Source organism: Pan troglodytes, chromosome 8 (assembly GCF_028858775.2).
Source record: "Pan troglodytes isolate AG18354 chromosome 8, NHGRI_mPanTro3-v2.0_pri, whole genome shotgun sequence".
In the NCBI taxonomy this organism is placed as follows: domain Eukaryota; kingdom Metazoa; phylum Chordata; class Mammalia; order Primates; family Hominidae; genus Pan; species Pan troglodytes.
The window spans coordinates 126,255,607-126,274,264 of NC_072406.2; the positions used below are offsets into that span (position 1 = coordinate 126,255,607).

At 37.3% G+C, this 18,658-nt stretch overlaps 1 protein-coding gene across 5 annotated transcripts in view; it reads right to left on the reverse strand.

Annotated features, from left to right (window-relative positions):
- The window catches only part of CCDC186 (coiled-coil domain containing 186), a 53,770-nt gene that overhangs the window by 11,780 nt on the left and 23,332 nt on the right, over positions 1–18,658 (reverse strand). For 3 of the 5 annotated variants that reach the window (XM_063782114.1, XM_508047.7, XM_009459276.4), the window contains 7 exons: positions 18,338–18,466; positions 12,852–13,064; positions 11,799–11,918; positions 4,556–4,660; positions 3,518–3,616; positions 3,261–3,347; positions 2,278–2,420 (listed from right to left, as the gene is read on the reverse strand). In XM_063782114.1, the coding sequence (XP_063638184.1) occupies positions 2,278–2,420; positions 3,261–3,347; positions 3,518–3,616; positions 4,556–4,660; positions 11,799–11,918; positions 12,852–13,064; positions 18,338–18,466 (896 nt within the window). The remainder of the gene's footprint in view (positions 1–2,277; positions 2,421–3,260; positions 3,348–3,517; positions 3,617–4,555; positions 4,661–11,798; positions 11,919–12,851; positions 13,065–18,337; positions 18,467–18,658) is intronic. The other 2 variants (XM_063782115.1, XM_063782116.1) reach the window with 2 other exon arrangements.

Below are 18,658 nucleotides of genomic sequence, written 5' to 3' on the forward strand. Positions count from 1 at the left end.
ATGTGTTCCAAAAAAACTTCATTTACTAAAAGAGGTAGTGGGCTGGATTTGTTTTGTAAGCCATGGTTGATCCCTGACCTAAAGGCAAAGCAGGAGTTACTGGAGAACAAAATATGCTCCAGGTAAAGGGAACAAACAGTATGTGCTAAAAACTGGGAAGGGAATAAGAGGCTTCTTGTTGGTCCTAACAGATGTTCAATATTGATGAAGAGAAGGACTGTACTATATCCCTAGCACTTAACACAGGGTTTGGGAAATAGGAAACAATCCATTAACATCTGTTAATCAACTACAGCTGAAATACAAGGGTGAAAAAAGGGAAGGCATGGAAGCAGCAAGGGACAGGTCACTAATCTTACAAGCCATGCTAAGGCAATGGAACTCACTAGACAATCTCTGAGGCAGTGGGAAATCAATGAAGAGTTTTGAAATTTCCTTTTAAAAAGGATTATACTAACCATAGTGTGGAAAACAGATTAGAGAGGATGTAAGCAGAAAAAATACAAACTGTGGCAGTTTTCCAGGTGAGAGCTGCTAATAGCTTGGACTATGGTAGTAGCAGCAGGGAAGTAAAAAGTGAATGGACTTGACAGATGTTACAGACTTAGCATCACTAATACTTTGTGACTGGTTAGATGTGTGAGGGGAAGGAAAGAAGAGCTGAGGATGGCCCCCAGCCTGCTAAGCTGGACAGTCACATGGATGCTGCACTCATCATTCATCCTAGGAACATGTGAGGAGAAGCATGGGACAGAGAAACCGATTTTGGAAATGCTAAAGTTTGAGGTATCTTTAATACTTGTGCCTGGAGCTTAGTGAAAAGGGCTAAAGATAATGATTCGAAAGTCCTGCAGCATACTATAAAAATAGTTGGGATCACCCAAAGTTACAATAAAATTAGAACAAGAGGGCATTATGAGAGAAAGAGAAGCCTGCCAAGGAGATTGAGAGAGAGTTGCCAAAAAGGTGAGAGGAACATCAGCATGTGATGGAAATGAAGCCAAAGGAACAAGCCTATCAAGAAAGACAACTGAATTCAACAGTGTTAAAAGATGATAAGAATTCAAGCAAGGGTGGGTCTGAAATGTGTCTATCATATGCAGGGATACATCATGTAATTTTTAATAAAATGTTGGGGTAAAAGCTAGAATGAAGTGGAGAGGTACAGACCATAGGAAGTGAGGAAACGGAGAATGAATACAGAAGATTCTATAAAGTTTGGCTGCAAAGGAAAGGAGAAAAGCTGGCAGGGCAAAGCCATAGGAGTTTTGATATTTTTAAAAGACAATTATGTTTAAATGTAGAAAGAAAAAGAAAGTGGAGAAAGGTAAGACATAAAGGATAAAGAAGAATAATCAAGACAGAACCCAAAAAGTCAGAAGAGATGAAATCCACAGCGGAAGTAGAAAGACTAATTTGATTCAGAGGAGTTTCTTCCATGATAACAAGATTGTTTCTTCCATGATAACAGCAGAAAATATGGCTGCAGATGCAGGCAGTTCATGGGACTGATGGCAAAACGTTGAGAGAACTGTCACCTGACAGCTCCCATTTTTTCTGTGAAGAAGTAAACACTTGCCAAGAGTAAATAGAAAGGTAAGAGGAAAAACTGAAGTGTGAAGAAAATGGTAGGGTTTAGAAAAGATGCTAGAAGATGGTGGAGAACCTCTGACCAAAGACACATGGTAAGATTAGGTGCATTAATATTTCCAGTTCAGGTTAGTGACCATGAATTTATTAGCAGAATCAATCTAAATGATGGTAAGGATTTTTTTAGCAACACCCAGCAGCTTAGTTATCAGCAAGGTGTGGAAAAGAAGCTATCTGGCTTCAAACTGAATCCAGGTTCTGTCTGGTAATGTCACAAGTAGAGTTTACTTAAATGGTTTTATAAGGAGCCAAGGAATAATGTCAGCTCCGGATCTTAAGCTACACACATGCGAAGATCTAGAGCAAGATTTACCTTTTAGAAGAAAAAGTAAACACTGTGCATAAGTAACAGAATTTGAAAGCTAAGGAATGGATAAGAGACTCAACCTATTCTGTCTTATAAATTGCCACTACCAATGTTTAAGGAATATAAACTTTGATTTTTAGAAGCCATGACAGAACTCAAAAGATAATCCAAAGAAGTTCAGATAAAGAGAAAATATTTAAAAATTTCAACTAGTAAAATTGTAAAATTTTTTGTTTAATGCAATAACTGCATTTAGAAAATCTTGAAATAAAATTTAAAAGCTTGCTTATTAATACAAACAGAAGTTGCTCATTTTGTACCTTTGAAGCTGCTCCTGTAGCTGATCTACAGTTTTCACCTTGTCCAATAAATTCTGAATTTCAGCTTTTTGGCGATTAATAATTTCCTTATATTTTGATAATTCATCTTCTGTTCTTAATCGTTCATCTTCTAGACATTTCACCTATCAAATGATCACAACCAAGTTACAAACCATGTATTCTTGTTCTTTATAAACTATTTTATATAGTGGTTACATATGAATAATCTAAAAATTCTAAAGCACCATTAACGTGAAGAAAATATAATGCGAAGTTTACAATCCTAGGTTTTAGTCTCAGATTTCTTATGATTCAGTCATGGGAGTTTTAGCATGTCATTTCACTTTTTACTGAATCACCATCTCCTCACCTGAAAAAGAAGAATATATCTCCTCTACCTCAAAAAACTGGCAAGAAGAACAAATAAGAAGGTGTATGAAAAACAATTTAAAATTATTAAGTGTCCTCAAATTCAGGGTGGTTAAAGGACTACTTCTAAATAAATGAATGATACACATTCATATTCATATTAGAAGACATACTAATCTTACAATAAAGACTATAAACACGAAGAGGACTTAACAGATTATTGGCCATTAAAACTATCCGTCTATTAAATATACCCAGGAAAAATATAGCCTTCCTGTTATTTTCTGACACAGTTCTAAGGTCCAACTATCTTTCCAATTGATTCGTTGATGAGACTGCCTTTAGATGAGAAGCCCAAGGATAAGTTATAGACACAGCAAATGTGCTGTGAAATAGTAATGTTTGGCAAACACTTCAAAGGGACTAACATGGAAGACATTTTCCTTTCAACAAAAGAAGTTGCTAGGAAATTGCTCCTCTACTCTACTCTGAGTTCCTTTATTATGGAACATTTCTATATTAATGTCCTTTCCCCACCACTTTAAAAATCAGAATGAATTCAAAATTTAAGATATTTACCCTTCCTCTGGATTCATGACTAAAGACTGAATTACCTTTGTTCTCAGTGTTCTTAACTCATCCATACCCTCCTTAAATGTTCTCTTCAGATCTTCTAGTTCCTTTATTTTGGCATGATGCATCTTTAAAAAAGTTTAAAAGAAACAACAAATCATAATGTGCTAAACTATATCTAAGATTTATTGCCTGTTCCTTCCAAAAGGCCTTAAAAGTAGATAGCAATAAGTTCTCATTATTTCTCTTTCTGTATTTATTATGCAACTTAGGATATATAAAGAGCAAAACTACTCACCTCTAGCTGGTCAGATTTTTCTTGCATTTGTTTTTCAAGTTCTCCTTTTGTGACTCTAAGCTTTGCATCAAGCTCATTTGATTTAATTTCTTCTGACTCCTAGTGGAAAGAAAACGAAAAAAGTGTGACAATTTTTAACCCATTTCCCGTTTGCCCTGAGAATACTCGTCTCTAATCCTAATGTAGCATCATACACATTTCTGTTACATTAGGATAAGAGACAAGTTCTGTTTAGAAATAACTCCAAGAACAGTTTTTTTATTTTATCTTCCACTGAAAATCAGTCAGATTTGTTTCATCCTCGAGTGTGTTTATGTAAAATTAAATGAGCGCTGGCAGCAAGCTGCACTTTTTTTCTAAATAGGAAATGGGTTAAAGTTTTATACTTTGAAAAGAAAGCATTGCAATTAAGTTTATTAATTGTGAAATACATAGTATACCTAAAATTATTAACCTAAGTTATTAGGTTATTAACCTAAAGTTATACATTTCCTTGCACTCTTCATTCTTCTGACATTTTCTAGGGTTTTTATTTGTTGGAAAACTTCTCTTATAAAATCCATTTAAGCTGCAGGTACTTTAACATTGGAAATAACCTGCATTTCATTTAACTGCCTGCCCAACAAAGTACATTCCATATGCAGATGTAGAATACTGCACATATAGAAATTTAATGGAACAAGAGAACTGGCTAGGCACAGTGGTTCATGCCTGTAATCCCAGCACTTTGGGAGACTGAGGCGGGTGGCTCCCGAAGTCAGGAGTTCGAGACCAGCCTGGCCAACATAGTGAAACCCCCTCTCTACTAAAAATACAAAATTTAGCCAGGTGTGGTGGCAGGCACTTGTAATCCCAGCTACTTGGGAGGCTGGGGCAGGAGAATCGCTTGTACCCGGGAGGCAGAGGTTGCAGTGAGCCGAGACTGTGCCATTGAACTCCAGCCCGGGCAACAGAGCGAGACTCCATCTAAAAAAAGAAAAAGAGACAACTGATATTTGCTAAAATTTGATACTAATCTATTTTAAAAGTTATGCATACCTGATATGTTTTTATCATATCCTGACAGTTTTTTCGTATCTGATCTGCTTCTTCCTTTGCTTGTGTTAATTTTGTTGTTGTTTCTTTGAGTTTATCTTTGGTTTCCTGCATTGACAAAAGACAGAGACACAGTTGGGTACAGCAACGTGATGAATGGTAAGAAGTGACCGGCAAGTAGGAAGGTTCTTGTCCTAGCACTGTCACTGAGGGGCCGATTATTATTCTAGCAATAATATTTTATGTTTCTGACAAAAAATTAAAATGATCTGTAGAGTTAACTAATAGCCATTAAATACAGTTAAATTTGACAGTTTTCAGCAAATTACTAGAAGTTACTAACCTGATAAGATGAGCAAAGTGTTAAGTTCTTTGTACACACACATCAAAGACAATTCTTTGGTTTACGGCTGTGGTATCTATTTAAAACCGTCTTTTGGCCGGACGTGGTGGCTCACGCCTGTAATTCCAGCACTTTGGGAGGTGGAGGCGGGTGGATAACCTAAGATCAGGAACTTGAGACCAGCCTGACCAGCATGGTGAAACCCCGTCTCTACTAAAATAAAAAAATTGGCCAGGCATGGTGGCTCATGCCTGTAATCCCAGCACTTTGGGGGGCTGAGGTGGGCAGATCATCAGAGGTCGGGAGTTTGAGACCAGCCTGACCAACATGGAGAAACCCCGTCTCTACTAAAAATACAAAATTAGCCGGGTGTGGTGGCGCATGCCTGTAACCTCAGATACTCAGGAAGGCTGAAGCAGGAGAATCACTTGAACCCAGGAGGCGGAGGTTGCGGTGAGCCGAAATTGCGCCACTGTACTCCAGCCTGGGCAACAAGAGTGAAACTCGGTCTCAAAAAAAAAAAAAAAAAATACACAAATTAGCCAGGCATGGTGGTGGGCACCTGTAATCCCAGCTACTCGGGAGGCTGAGGCAGGAGAATCGTTTGAACCCAGGAGGCAGCAGTTGCAGTGAGCCGAGACTGCACCACTGCACTCCAGCCTGGGAAACAGAGTGAGACTTTGTCACAAAAAAACAAAACAAAACAAAACATAAAAACTTTTTTTTTTTTTTTTTTTTTTTGAGACAGAGTCTCATTCTGTCACTCAGGCTTGAGTACAGTGGTGTGACGTCGGCTCATTGCAACCTCCGCCTCCTAGGTTCAAGTGATTCTCCTGCCTCAGCCTCCTGAGTAGCTGGGATTACAAGTATGTGCCACCACATTCAGCTAATTTTTGTATTTTTAGTAGAGATAGGTTTTGGCCAGGCTGGTCTCAAACTCCTGACCTCAGGTGATCCACCTGTCTCAGCCTCCCAAACTGTCTTTTTATAGACTGATGCTGCAATTTGGTTTCTGTTCCTAACCATTCTCCTAAGATGGCAACTCTGAAAGTTTTCAGGGGCTACCTGTATTAAATCCAATTACTTCTTCTTCTTCTTATTCTTTACTTACTTGCTCCGGTTCTGATCACCCCTGACTCTTTCAATATCCTTCCTGTTTCCATTACAGGACAATATTCTCCTTCTCTTTCTGCCCTCTTCATTGTTCCCTGACTGGCTTTTACTTCCGGTGGTGATTTTCCAAGATACAGCCTGGCCATGGAGCTCTTTCTTCATAATTCTCCCTAAGCAAACCGATCCATGGTTTTGCTTATCATGTGGATTTCAAATGGGACTTTTGGTATCATCTCCTCTCAGTAGCTTCCCTTCAGAAAAAAGGCAGATCAGATGCCGCCTACTCTGCTTTTCCATAGATATAATTTAGGTATGCCCTGGATTCTAATGATCAATACATTATACTATAGCTTATATGTTCCCCTAATACAGCATATAGCTTCTCGATAGCGACTAACTCAATACTTGCCACATATTAATTGTTCGACTACTATCTGTTGAATTAATACAGGAATATCTAATATAAGCCTCTAGTTAGGTTGGGTTCCCCAAATACCCAATACTCATCTCCCTTTGTTCCTTTTTTTTTTTGCTGTTCCTCCACATGGAATGCCTTTCCCTGCATCTCTTGAACCATCTAAATTGCATTAGTAGGCCAGGTGCAGTGGCTCATGCTTGTAATCCCAGCATTTTGGGAGGCCGAGGCAGATGGATCACCTGAGGTCAGGAGTTGAAGACCAACCCTGCCAACATGGCAAAACCCAGTCTCTACTAAAAATACAAAAATTAGCCGGGTGTGGTGGTGCATGCCTCTAATCCCAGCTACTCAGGAGGCTGAGGCAGAAGAATCGCTTGACCCTGGGAGGCAGAGGTTGCAGTGAGCCAAGATCGCACCATTGCACTCCAGCCTAGGCAACAGAGCAAGACTCCATCTCAAAAAAAAAAGAAAAGAAAAAAAAAACAAAAATAAACTGTTTCTTACATGTCATTAAAAAAAATAAATCTACCATGTAAGTACTGAAAGTTATATATTTTCAGTTGCTAGTTTTTAATAATAATTTGACTTGTATTAAAACTTAGTACCACTTTTAAAATATAAGCAATTATTTATTTTTTCAAATATTGACTTTTAAAAATACTAGACTCAATGGACAGGGAGGGAGAAAAAGAGACAGAGAGAAGGAACTTTATATATGTTTTTCTACTACTATATCATTAATAACTAAAAAGAGCCTGGCACATAGTAAGCACTTCATTCACTCAAAAAATAGCAGTTGAGAGATTCCTATATGCCAAATAAATATTTATTAAATAAATGAGTAAGGGAAAAGTGAGAATCACATTAAATGTTTTGGTTAAGGTATTGACTGTGTTTCACTTATTCATTCATTCAGTATTCACTGGGCATCTATGCACCAGGCATTGTTCTATGCTCCAGGGACATACTGTATAAGAAAACAAACATAATCTCACCTTCATGAAGCTCATATTCTAGTAATGGAGACACTAAATACAATACATAAGTAAAACATACTAGTAGCAAGTGCTAAGGAATAAAAATAAAGCAAGGACATGAGAAAGTCCGGATAGAATGAAAGTTTGGAGAGATGAAAGTTTAGATAGAATACCTGGGGAAAGTCTCATTGAGAAGGTGCTAGGTGAGTACAGACTCAAAAGACATGAGCAAGAAGATCTGCTGAAGGACTGGATATGCTAACTGAGAAATTAAGGATAAATCCAAGGCTTTTGGCCTGAGCAATGAGATGGAATGAGATGGATGGATTGTCATTTATTGACATAGGAAAGCAATGGAGGAAAGGGTACATTTTTAGTTCAATTTTAGACATGTTAAGTTTAAGATGCCTTAAGTCATCCAAGATGTCGTATGTCAAATAAGCAGCTAAATATATGAATCTGGAGTTGCCTTAAGTTGTTCAAGATGTCGGATGTCAAATAAGCAGCTAAATACATGAATCTGGAGTTCTGGGTAGAAGTTGTAAATCTGGGAGTCACTAGCATATAGTTTTCTACTCCTATGTTTTCAAGTACACTAATCTTGTCCTCTGCAGTTTTTAATCTGCTATTAACTCCATCCAATGTATTTTTCAGTTCAGACATTATGTCAATCTGTTTTTTTTCTCTTTCATGTCTCTCCTTATCATACTCATGCTTTTGTCTATCTCCTTGGACATATGGAATGTATTTATAAGAGCTGCTTTAACATCATTGCCTCATTGTCTACTAATTCTATTATTTATGTCATTTCTGAATCTTTTTTTTTTTTTTTTAAGACACAGGACAGGATCTTGCTCTGTTGCCCAGGCTGGAGTGCAGTGGCATGATCATAGCTTCAACTCCTGGGCTCAAGTGATCCTCCCATCTCAGCCTCCCAAGTGGCTAGGACTACAGGCATACACCACCACACCTGGCTAATTTTTAAAGTTCTTTGTGTAGAGATGGGGACCTCGCTATGTTGCCCAGGCTGGTCTCAAACTCCTGACCTCAAGCAATCCTCCCACCTCAGCCTCCCCAAGTGCTAGAATTACAGGTGTGAGACACCGTGCCTGGATCTGTTCCTACTGATCTAGTGTTCCTTCCTTCTCATGATGGGCTCCATTTTCCTGCCTCTTTGCATGCCTGGTAATTTTTGACTGGATGCCAAACACAGTAAATTTATGCTTTTAGGTGCCAGAGTTCTTCATAGTCATTTAAATATTTTGGGCCTTTGTTTTGGGACATAGTAAATTTACTTGAAACAAATTATTTGAAGCTTGCTTTTAAAGTTTTGTTAAGGCAGATTTATAACAGACTTAATCTAAGGCAAATTCATCCTCACAACTAAAGCAATAACCTTCTGGGGGCTGCTTGATGCAGCCCTGCCTGATGTGTGTTGAGAGGTCATTTCTCTTTGACTGATGGAAACACGAACAATTTCCTAGCCTTGTGGGAGCTCTAGGGATTGTTGCCCCCATTTCTTCCCCCTCCTCTGTAGTTTCCTCTCTTAACACACACACACACGCACGCACGCACACACACACATGCACGCACACATGTACTGATCAGTAGTCAGCTGAAGACTTGAAGGGAACTCACTGCACATTGTTGTATTTTTCTCTTTTCTGGGACTCTGCCTTGGTTCCCCATATTTTGAACTCTATCTCCTCAATTCAGATAGACTGCTGGGCTGTCCAGGTTCTTTTTGTTCTGCAGACTGGAACTCTCCAGGAATACCTCATTTGTTTCCCTTCACTCAGAGATCACTGTCCTATGCTGCCTGTTGTCTCAAGTCTGAAAGCCTTCATTTCATATATTTTGTCTTTTGTTTTTTAAGGTAGAAGGGTAAATTTGGACCTTGTTATTCCATAATACAATATAGTCAATAGAATACAGTTATAGAACATAGAATATAGTTTTATTAAGTGAGATAAAATGGCAAAGCAAATAAGAAGCCCATTCTGGCTTCTAATGACTGGGCCTTCTGAGTAAACAAACCATTTAAGAATGGCACTATCACTGACAACACGACAGCCTCGGGAGAAGAGCTTATTAAGCAACAGTCTTACCTCGGGTGACCTAGTGTACAGAACATATCATAAAATACACCAAGCCCTTGTCACACATTAGGCCTGTACTATATTACCATCTACAACCTCCTGCTGGTCTAGCTGCTGGGTCCAAGAATATTCTTCTAGCTTTCTCTGAAGCAGTTATGTCTGGCAAGCACCCAGCATAGTCAAACCATGGCAGCCAAAGAACCACAGCCACATCTATTGCTAGCCGTATATACGTTCAGTGAGATTATCTCATCCTGATATCAGGTAGGTGAATAAGTAGCAACCAGGTAGGTAAACAAGTAGATGAGGTACACTGGGGGAAACTCATCTTTATTTACTGTACTCAAAATAAAAGGCTTCTGTTTTTACAGGCTAGGTGTTTAAAACACATTTTCAGTTAAATCCCAAAGGAGTTTAGGGAAGGAAACAAATTGTTTCTCTTGGGTAGTCCGATGATCTGGGTAGCCAGCCCACCTACTCTTAATTTCTGGTAATATGCACTGGGGGTCTGACCAGAAGCTACTGATCACAATGGATCCAGTAAGCTACAGGACTGCAGTATTATTAGTAACTAAGACTTGGTGGGCAGGAACCAGAAACTAGAAAGGGTGCCTCAAGAAAAATTTACTAAGTGTCTCGTGTCTCTTGCCCACATCTCAAGAGGTAGACTATAATAACCACATGATTATTAAATCTTGTATCCTTTGATCCAGGGACTCCTTCCAACATCCAATAGGTAAATACATAAAACAAGTAACCGGGAGCCCATCTTGGACACTCTTTGAAAGTAACGACTGTGTCTCCTAAGGCTTTTATAGCCTCCAAGTTATCTAATACAGTGTTATGCACAAGGCTTGCTGGTTAATAAATGCCTTTAGTTAAAAAGAACTAGTGAATTTCTACATACCAAGTCAATATGCTTGTTCATTTTCTGGCAATCTGCACCATGTAACCTTACAGAAGTCAGCCTTAAATCACCTCTCTAACCTATTTACAGACTATCTGGTTTCATCTGAGCTCAAAGCTGCCATTAAGATCTCTTACACAGATCTGTAACAGTTCTTTTGTTCCTAAGTGCTAGTATTCTAACAGGTTTCAGGAGCCTGTCTCTTAGCACTCTGGATGAAGATGAGGAAAGTACCACAGATATCAGACATGACCAAGTATGATGTTCTGATCTTGAAGCAACTCAGGTAGTTGAGAATCATTACTGTTTTTATGAATTTGGAATTTCAATTCCTCATTCTGTAACTCAAAGTAAAGAGAAAACTTAGATGGCTTAGCCGTGTTGAGCTCCAGGGACTGTCATCCTCCTCCTTTCTGAAAATTCTTTCTCTGCCTTGGCAGTTCCCTCACACATGTGCTGATTAGTAGGTCAGCTTCAGACTTGAGGGAAACCCACTATTCTCTAATCTACCTTTGACCACTGTCAACAGAGACTATTCCTCCTACAGTTTTCTCTGATAATGCTATATCAGAGAATACAATATAACCAAGGGTTATTAGCAGTTCTACTGATTTAGAACTATTTAATGCGGTAATCCACGATTATGATTTTAACCAATATCATTAAGACTGTTTGTGAAAACCTGGAAACTGATATTTTCATAAACTTACACTTCTTAAGTCACAATTCAGAGTTGTTCTTTTACTTCACATTCTATCATCTTCAGATTTTTATTACCTCTAATATCAGCTCAGTTAGTGCTTAAAATTACGGCATCAGGTATCAGCCTTTATAATTACTTATATTAGCTTTTTAATAAAATTATATTCACTAGGCACAATACCAATGGAGTCATATTTATAAAAAAAGTTAAGGCAACTTATTCTTAAAATCTTTATATCATATTTAAATAAGAATGTATATTTTTTGAGTATAAAATCTTAGCATCATTGATTTTTTAAAATTTCTAGAGTTTACATTCAAATTTGGAAACTTACACATTCTCCTCCGTCCAATTTCTCAGTGTTATTTAAATTTTGCATATCAAAAAATGCTTAAAGAACAGGGCAAATTTGGGTGTTGTAAACTATGAATAGTAAAATTTAACATCCCACCCCATTTAATATGTAAATAATGTGAGGACATTTCTTTTTCATAATCACCAAATATTCAGGTCCAAACTAACTTGCAGGGTCACTAAACTAAGCTTCATGCCTCATTAACTGTTATTGCATTTGCTCTTAAAACTCATTCTAATCTGAAAGAGCGAGACTCCATCTCAAAAAAAAAACAAAAACAAAAACAAAAAAACTCATTCTAATCATTATTCCATTGTATTACAGTACGTACCTTGTGTGAATCCATTTCAGCTTTTAATTTGTTTTGTGCCCACTTTACTTTGATGACGTGAGAGTTAATGTCTTCCTTTAATTTGTCTATTTCTCTGATGAGTCTAGTCGTTTCGCCTTCCTAAAATAATATCACTAGGTCATATATTTTCATTTATAGAATCAACTAATTATATCTTTTATATTCCCCACAAAGTAATCAGTCCAGTAACACTATAATCAAGGGCTGGCACACTATAGCCCACAGACTATAAAACTTATTTAAAGTCCAAATGAGAAGAGGGTAGTAAAATCCTAAATCCAATTAATAGACACAAAGATGATTTACATTTACATTTTAACTAATTGGATGTATTGTCAACACAACATATCTTTATGATTCTTAACTGGCTGGCATTAAGGTGAAATATGAACTAAATTGGTTTTGTCAGAATTCCTGAGAACAATGACAATATTCTTGAACTAAAAGCTAATGAATTAAAAAAAAATTTATCATTGAAAAATGATAATGCCCTGGAAATATGACCATTGAGAGGCTGCTAGTTAACAGGAAGGGTTCTGAATAGCTGGCTCAGTAACTAAATCTCTTTAGATAGTATCTAAGAAAGACATGTTTTTCTGTAAGAAAAACATAAATTTTCTTCTATGGTGATGTGTTATATTAAGATTATATCAAATTATACTTCTGGTTCTAAAACTATTCATTTTACACTACTATATACATATTTTACCAAAATATAATCTTCCCTTGAGATGCAAATTTCTCCAACATACAGATTTTAAAAGAAAGTTTTTAGAAAGCTCAAGAAAAAGTTATCTAATAAACAACATGTGCCAACACTTTATCTTTTCCCTAGCAAACCTTTTCTCTGCAGACAAGTAATAGAACACTTGAATTACTAAAAAATTCATGGTTTTAGAAGGTAAACTAATAAAAACAACTTTACGTTTGAGTGTTAACCATGTTAAATTATGATTATTTGATTAAATATGGAAAAGCAAAGAGAACAAATTTCAAATAAGGTCAACATATTTCAAATGGCACAAGTTATACCTTAGTTTCATACAGCTGGTGCAACCGTCCTTTCTCCTGAGAAAGCTGCTTAATTTTGTTAGTGTTTTTCTCAAGTTCCTTATTTGCATCTCTAAGTTTTTTCTCAAGTGTCTCTTTTTCCTTTCGAAGATCTAAAGATTCCTTCTCACCTCTTACATATTTCATTACCATTGCTTCTTTTTCTTGGCGTGCCTCTTCACATTTCTTGTTGGCCTTCAAAAAAAATATTACTTAGCATTAATGAAAAATAATGTTTCAAATGGAAATGTATTGAAATACATGGTATTTGTCTCTTATATTACCAATGCATTGTTTGGTTTTTGCACAACATTCCCAGGACTTGTGCCATGAAATTTTAAAATGAAAGAAAAAATTTTAAATTATAGAAAAATGGTACAATATCCCTAGCATTTGCCTTTACCCTTTCCTGTTCCTTTTACTTTGGCTAATATGGTTGCTATTTTCCATGTACTCCTCCAGATCCCCTTTCCCACTTTTTTAAAATCCCAACTGGTGTCCCAGGAACATGATGACATCATGAACGCTATCAATAAGCTCTCTTGCCCTCAAACTTCCAGTTGGGTTCACCCAACAGAAGGCAGTAGGCAGAAGCTTGGGAACGTAGGCAGAGTGAGATCTGGCTCCTCCACAGTTCCCACAAGTTGGCTGATGGCCACTCCCCTTGTCAGGTGCCCTCTCTATACAACTACCCTCTGGGGTGTAATACCTGCTCCTTGTCCAGCAGCCCTGAAATTCTGCATCTTCCCTTTTTGGGATCCCTACATCTTGTCCACACCTTGACAAAGAATCTTTTTATTAAATTATCTTCATCACCGGTTTAAGTGTGCCATCTGTTTTCTGCCAGGACCCTGACTGTATAGCCGACAATTTCTAAAATCTTAACTCCCTTTCGAAAATTAAGTAGCCATATGCTAACAAATGACCATTTAATTTCCTATTTATGTAAAGCTTTCTGAAGCATTTTACACTTAATAAGAAATACCTAACTGGATTAAGTATGAAAACTATATACTCATTTAAAAATTTTCTATTAGTATGAACTGGTACTCCATATTCTGAAATTTCACAGAATGAAAACTTCTACAAATAGTCCTTCTTTGAAGTAACTCATGGTTTGCAAATATGGTGAAGCACACATTTAATTTACAAAAGATAGAACTTCAAACTTTAGGAATTTTCAATATCTTTTAGTGGTAAATAAACACTGATGATGCAACTGAATTGAAGAAGGTAACTATTAAAATAAAGTTAGCAGAATGTAGGGAAAGCTTCTATGCTTTGATGAAAAATGGCTGCAAAAATGTTTCATAAAATTCTGGCACTGCTGATAAGCACATCTAGTCAACACTGAGAATGCTATACATACACATATAAGTAATTTTAAAAATCTCCCAACTGGGATTTGTTTCCATTGAAATAGTCATACTAATTTTCAAATTAAGAAAGACATTGCATTAGGGATATGATAGGCCCCGAGGTTGTAACAATGTGCTTGTAGACAAAGACTGAGAAAATTATGCTGGACTTGGCCAACAGAATTAGATTTTTAGACAAATGAATATCTGTACTTAGAAAAAGTCAATAGCTCAATGTCAACTTTAAGAGAAGTCTGGTTTCATAATAATTTAATATTCAGATAATGTATCATCTATTGGAAACAAAGTAGCAGTTGTGGCCTCTGAAAAAGCTCACCATCTAGTGAGAAAGGCATATAAACAAACATTATAATACGAAAAATTATAGTAAATGAATGTACAAAGTCCTTCAAAACATGAAAATACTTACATCCCCTGGGAGGAGTTGGCAGGAAGGGTAAAAGATGCTATACTTGAGCTAGGTATTAAAGGCTAAGCAGAATTCTATAGAATGTAAGGGGTGAATCAAGGAAAGGAATTAAAAATAGAGTGAATATCATGTGCAAACACCTAAAAGTATAAAACAGCATGACACATTTAGGAGATATCAAGTTATTTTATTGGGCTTAAATTTGGTGTGTTGGCTGGAGTGGGAAGAAAGTAGTTATAAAAACAAAAAGAGGTATAGATTAGATCCTCAAAGGAAGAAGAATTTCTGTCATGGTAATAAGTTGAGGTTTTATTCCATAGTCAACATAAAGCCAAAGAAGAATTTATAAATCAGAAGCTCTTATTAAAATGTGTGTTTTAGTAAGATAACTGGTAGCAGCATGGGAGCTTCACTGAAGTTGAGAGATAGGGGGTAGAAAATAATCGAAAAAAGACAGTTGTAATAGACAAGGTGAAATATTATGAGGGTCTTGGCTGGATGCAAGGGGTCATGCCTGTAATCCCAGCACTTTGGGAGACTGAGGTGAGCAGATCGCCTGAGCCCAGGAGTTTGAGACCAGCCTGGACAACATGGCAAAATCCCCTATCTACAAAAAAAACAAAAAACAAAATTAGCTGGGCATGGTGGTGTGCACCTGTAGTCCCAGCTATTTGGGAGGGCTAAGGTGGGAGGTCTCTTGAGCCCAGGAGGTTGAGGCTGCAGTTAGCCATGATTGCACCATTGCACTCCAGCCTGGGCAACAGACCCTGTCTCAAAAAAAATAAACGGAAAATATTATGAGAGTCTTCACTATAGCAGGGAATGGCGCACCAGATAACGGCTCTGTTACTCATGGGGTCATCCATAGATCAACTGCAAAGGAATAACCTGGGGTGCTTGTTAAAAGTTCACACTCCTGGATCCTGCCCCATCCTGCTAATGGCAGCACCTACCTCACAGCATCATTGGGAGTATTAAACAAGACAATACAATAACTGTTATTTAAGCTATTATAGAAGGTCCATTTATGGCACAAAGGAAGAAGGCCAATTAAGGTCTTTGGATTTATCCACTGTAAGTAAGATGATTATCATTGACTTGGACAAAGATAAGTAAAACATGAATAAGATAATCAATAGGACTCAATAGATAAAATTAACACAAAGTATATGAAGTGTAGCTTCTACAAGTATGGCAGATAAACCCTCCTCATTCAATACACCAAAAATTTTAGATGAAAAATAACAAACATCTTTTAATATATAGTTGAGCTCACAAGAAAGTATGGGAAATTTCCAGGGCTAAAAGATCTAAGACAAAGTAGAAATCCAGAATGGTATACTAGGGCTAAAACCTTTACTGCTCTGTGATACTTATTAATATCAGGCCATGGGAGATGTGGGTGGGGAAAATGTTATCAAGTCCCTGAAAATTTATAATACAGCTACACTCTCTTGTAAGTAGGGTTCAAATTCATTCTATCTATCTGGTCTATGAAATGAGGAAACCTCAATCTGGAAATTAAAAAGCAGGTGAATGTGCGTGTGCACATGAACATGGGTAAACACATATGGGAACCTATTTTTAAACAAAACTTACTAGGCTTAGTGACAATAGATGAAAGATAAACAAGTGTTCATTTTACTAATCTTTCATCTTTTCTATATGCTTGAAAATTCTCAAAAAGTTGGGAGGAAAAGTTAGGGGAAAAAAAGGAATGAGACAGATCTATTAATAATTAAATAGATCAGTCTTCCAAAATCTACTTTAATAATATCCACTTCTTAGGGTTGTTGTGAAGATCAAACAAGTTAACACTTGTAAAGTATTTTGAACATGGCTTTGCACACAGCTAAAAGTCAGTACATCAGCTACTATTATTAGCATCATCTACACTCTTCATCGTTAAGGAGAAAACATACATAGCAGTGAGTGCAGTACATTGCCATTTGTTTTTTAAAAGCCAGGGGAGGAAAAAAGAAAAACACAAGAATCTATGCAACAAATATTTTTGGAAGGATACACAGGAAACTGGCATCAGTGGTTACCTTTAGGAAGGGGGTAAAATGTTTGGAAGAAGACTTTTTCAAATGTTTGAACTGCTACCATGTACACCAACTACTATTTTATTTTAAATATTAAGCTTCAAAGAGTTTTAGGAAGGAAGGAAAGGGAAGGGAAGGAAAGGGAGGGGAGGGGAGGGAGGGGAGGGAAGGGAAGGAAGGAAGGAAGGAAAGGAGGAAAGGAGGGAGGAAAGAAAGTAAGGAAAGAAAAGAAGGAAGGAAGGAAAGGGAGGAAGGGAGGAAGGGACGAAGGAAGGAAGGAAGGAAGGCAGGAAGGCAGGCAGGCAGGCAGGCAGGCAGGCAGGCAGGCAGGCAGGCAGGAAGGCAGGAAGGCAGGAAGGCAGGAAGGCAGGCAGGCAGGCAGGCAGGAACGCAGGCAGGCAGGAAGGCAGGCAGGCAGGCAGGTTGGCTCACCAGGTGATTCTAATGACTGGCTGGCTATGTTTGGGCCCGCTAAAACCAGTTACTTCTTAAGCTCTTAGGCTCTGTATTTCCCTTCAATTAGTACAAAAGGGTTCAGAACTGATAGCAGGAGAGTTAAACATAACATTTCTAATGCAAGGAGTCAGCATGTTTTAAAGAATCATCCAAATAAAGGCTGAGGATAATCTGTTTCCTAAAGTCCTTCCAGAATGCCATCTACAGTAGCAGCTTCGGGGTAGAAAGGGTGGGATCCATCACATTCAAATAATGAAGGTGTGAGTTAACCCTTTCAGATTCAATTCATTGTGAAGACTAATTGTTAGTCAGATACTGTGCTAGGTTTTGTGGATACAGAAATGAAGATGACAAAGACGTCATCCATAAAGAGTTCAGGCAAGTAATAAAAAAGCACTGCTTAAAATTACCTCTTCTGAGATCATATATACCAACTTAAAAAGATTACCAAGGTATATTAAGTATGGGAAAAAAGGTTACAAAAAAGATGTATAGTATTATTCCAATCAAATGGGGGAAAAAATTATATGACCATGTACAAATAAACATGTGTGACTTGTACATGTATATGTAGTAAGATACATAACCAAAATACCAATAATTAGCTATGGAACAAGGAATGGGATATAAAAGGATTGTAGGCAGGGGAAGAATATGTACAGATTAAAAAAAAAAATTATTCCATACACTTTCTTATTCATCTGTATGTATTTATATATTGCTTTAGAATTTTTAATGACTTACTATTTTTTTTTAGACAGAGTCTTGCTTTGTCACCCAGGCTGGAGTGCAGCAGTGCAATCTCGGCTCACTGCAACCTCTGCCTCCCGGGTTCAAGTGATTCTCCTGCCTCAGCCTCCCAAGTAGCTGGGACTACAGGGATGCGCCACCACGTCTGGCTAAACTTTTCGTATTTTTAGTAGAGATGGGGTTTCACCATGTTAGCCAGGCTGGTCTCAAACTCCTGACCTCAGGCAATCTGCCTGCCTCAGCCTCTGAAAGTGCTGGGATTACAGGTGTGAGTCACCACGTCTGGCCTAATGGCTTACTTTTATATAAAAGAATCACCTAGTATTAATACAATAGCGAGGTCCAAAATAGTCTAACAGTGTTAGCTTATTTTAACAAACAAGAGTCACCAGAATATCAAGTTAATAATGACAACGATGTGAGAAATACCTGTTCCATCCGTTGGGCCATCTCTTTGTGTAACTGCTGAATTGCATTTTTAGCTGTAATGTCTTGAGCTATTAGTTTATCTCTGGAAGCTTTAACTTCTTTATTAAGTTCTTCTATTCTTGATTCTAACTGTAAAGAAAATTATTTCCAAATTATTTTTATAGCTATACCAAATACACCACCAATACTGCAAATATAAACAAAGTAAATAAACATAAAGAATACAATGAATATACTTCAGCTATTGAAATAAAAACTTTTAGCAATGTTTCTATATCTCACTGTCATTTAGTAAAAATCTGGAGATTCCATTAAGTTAAG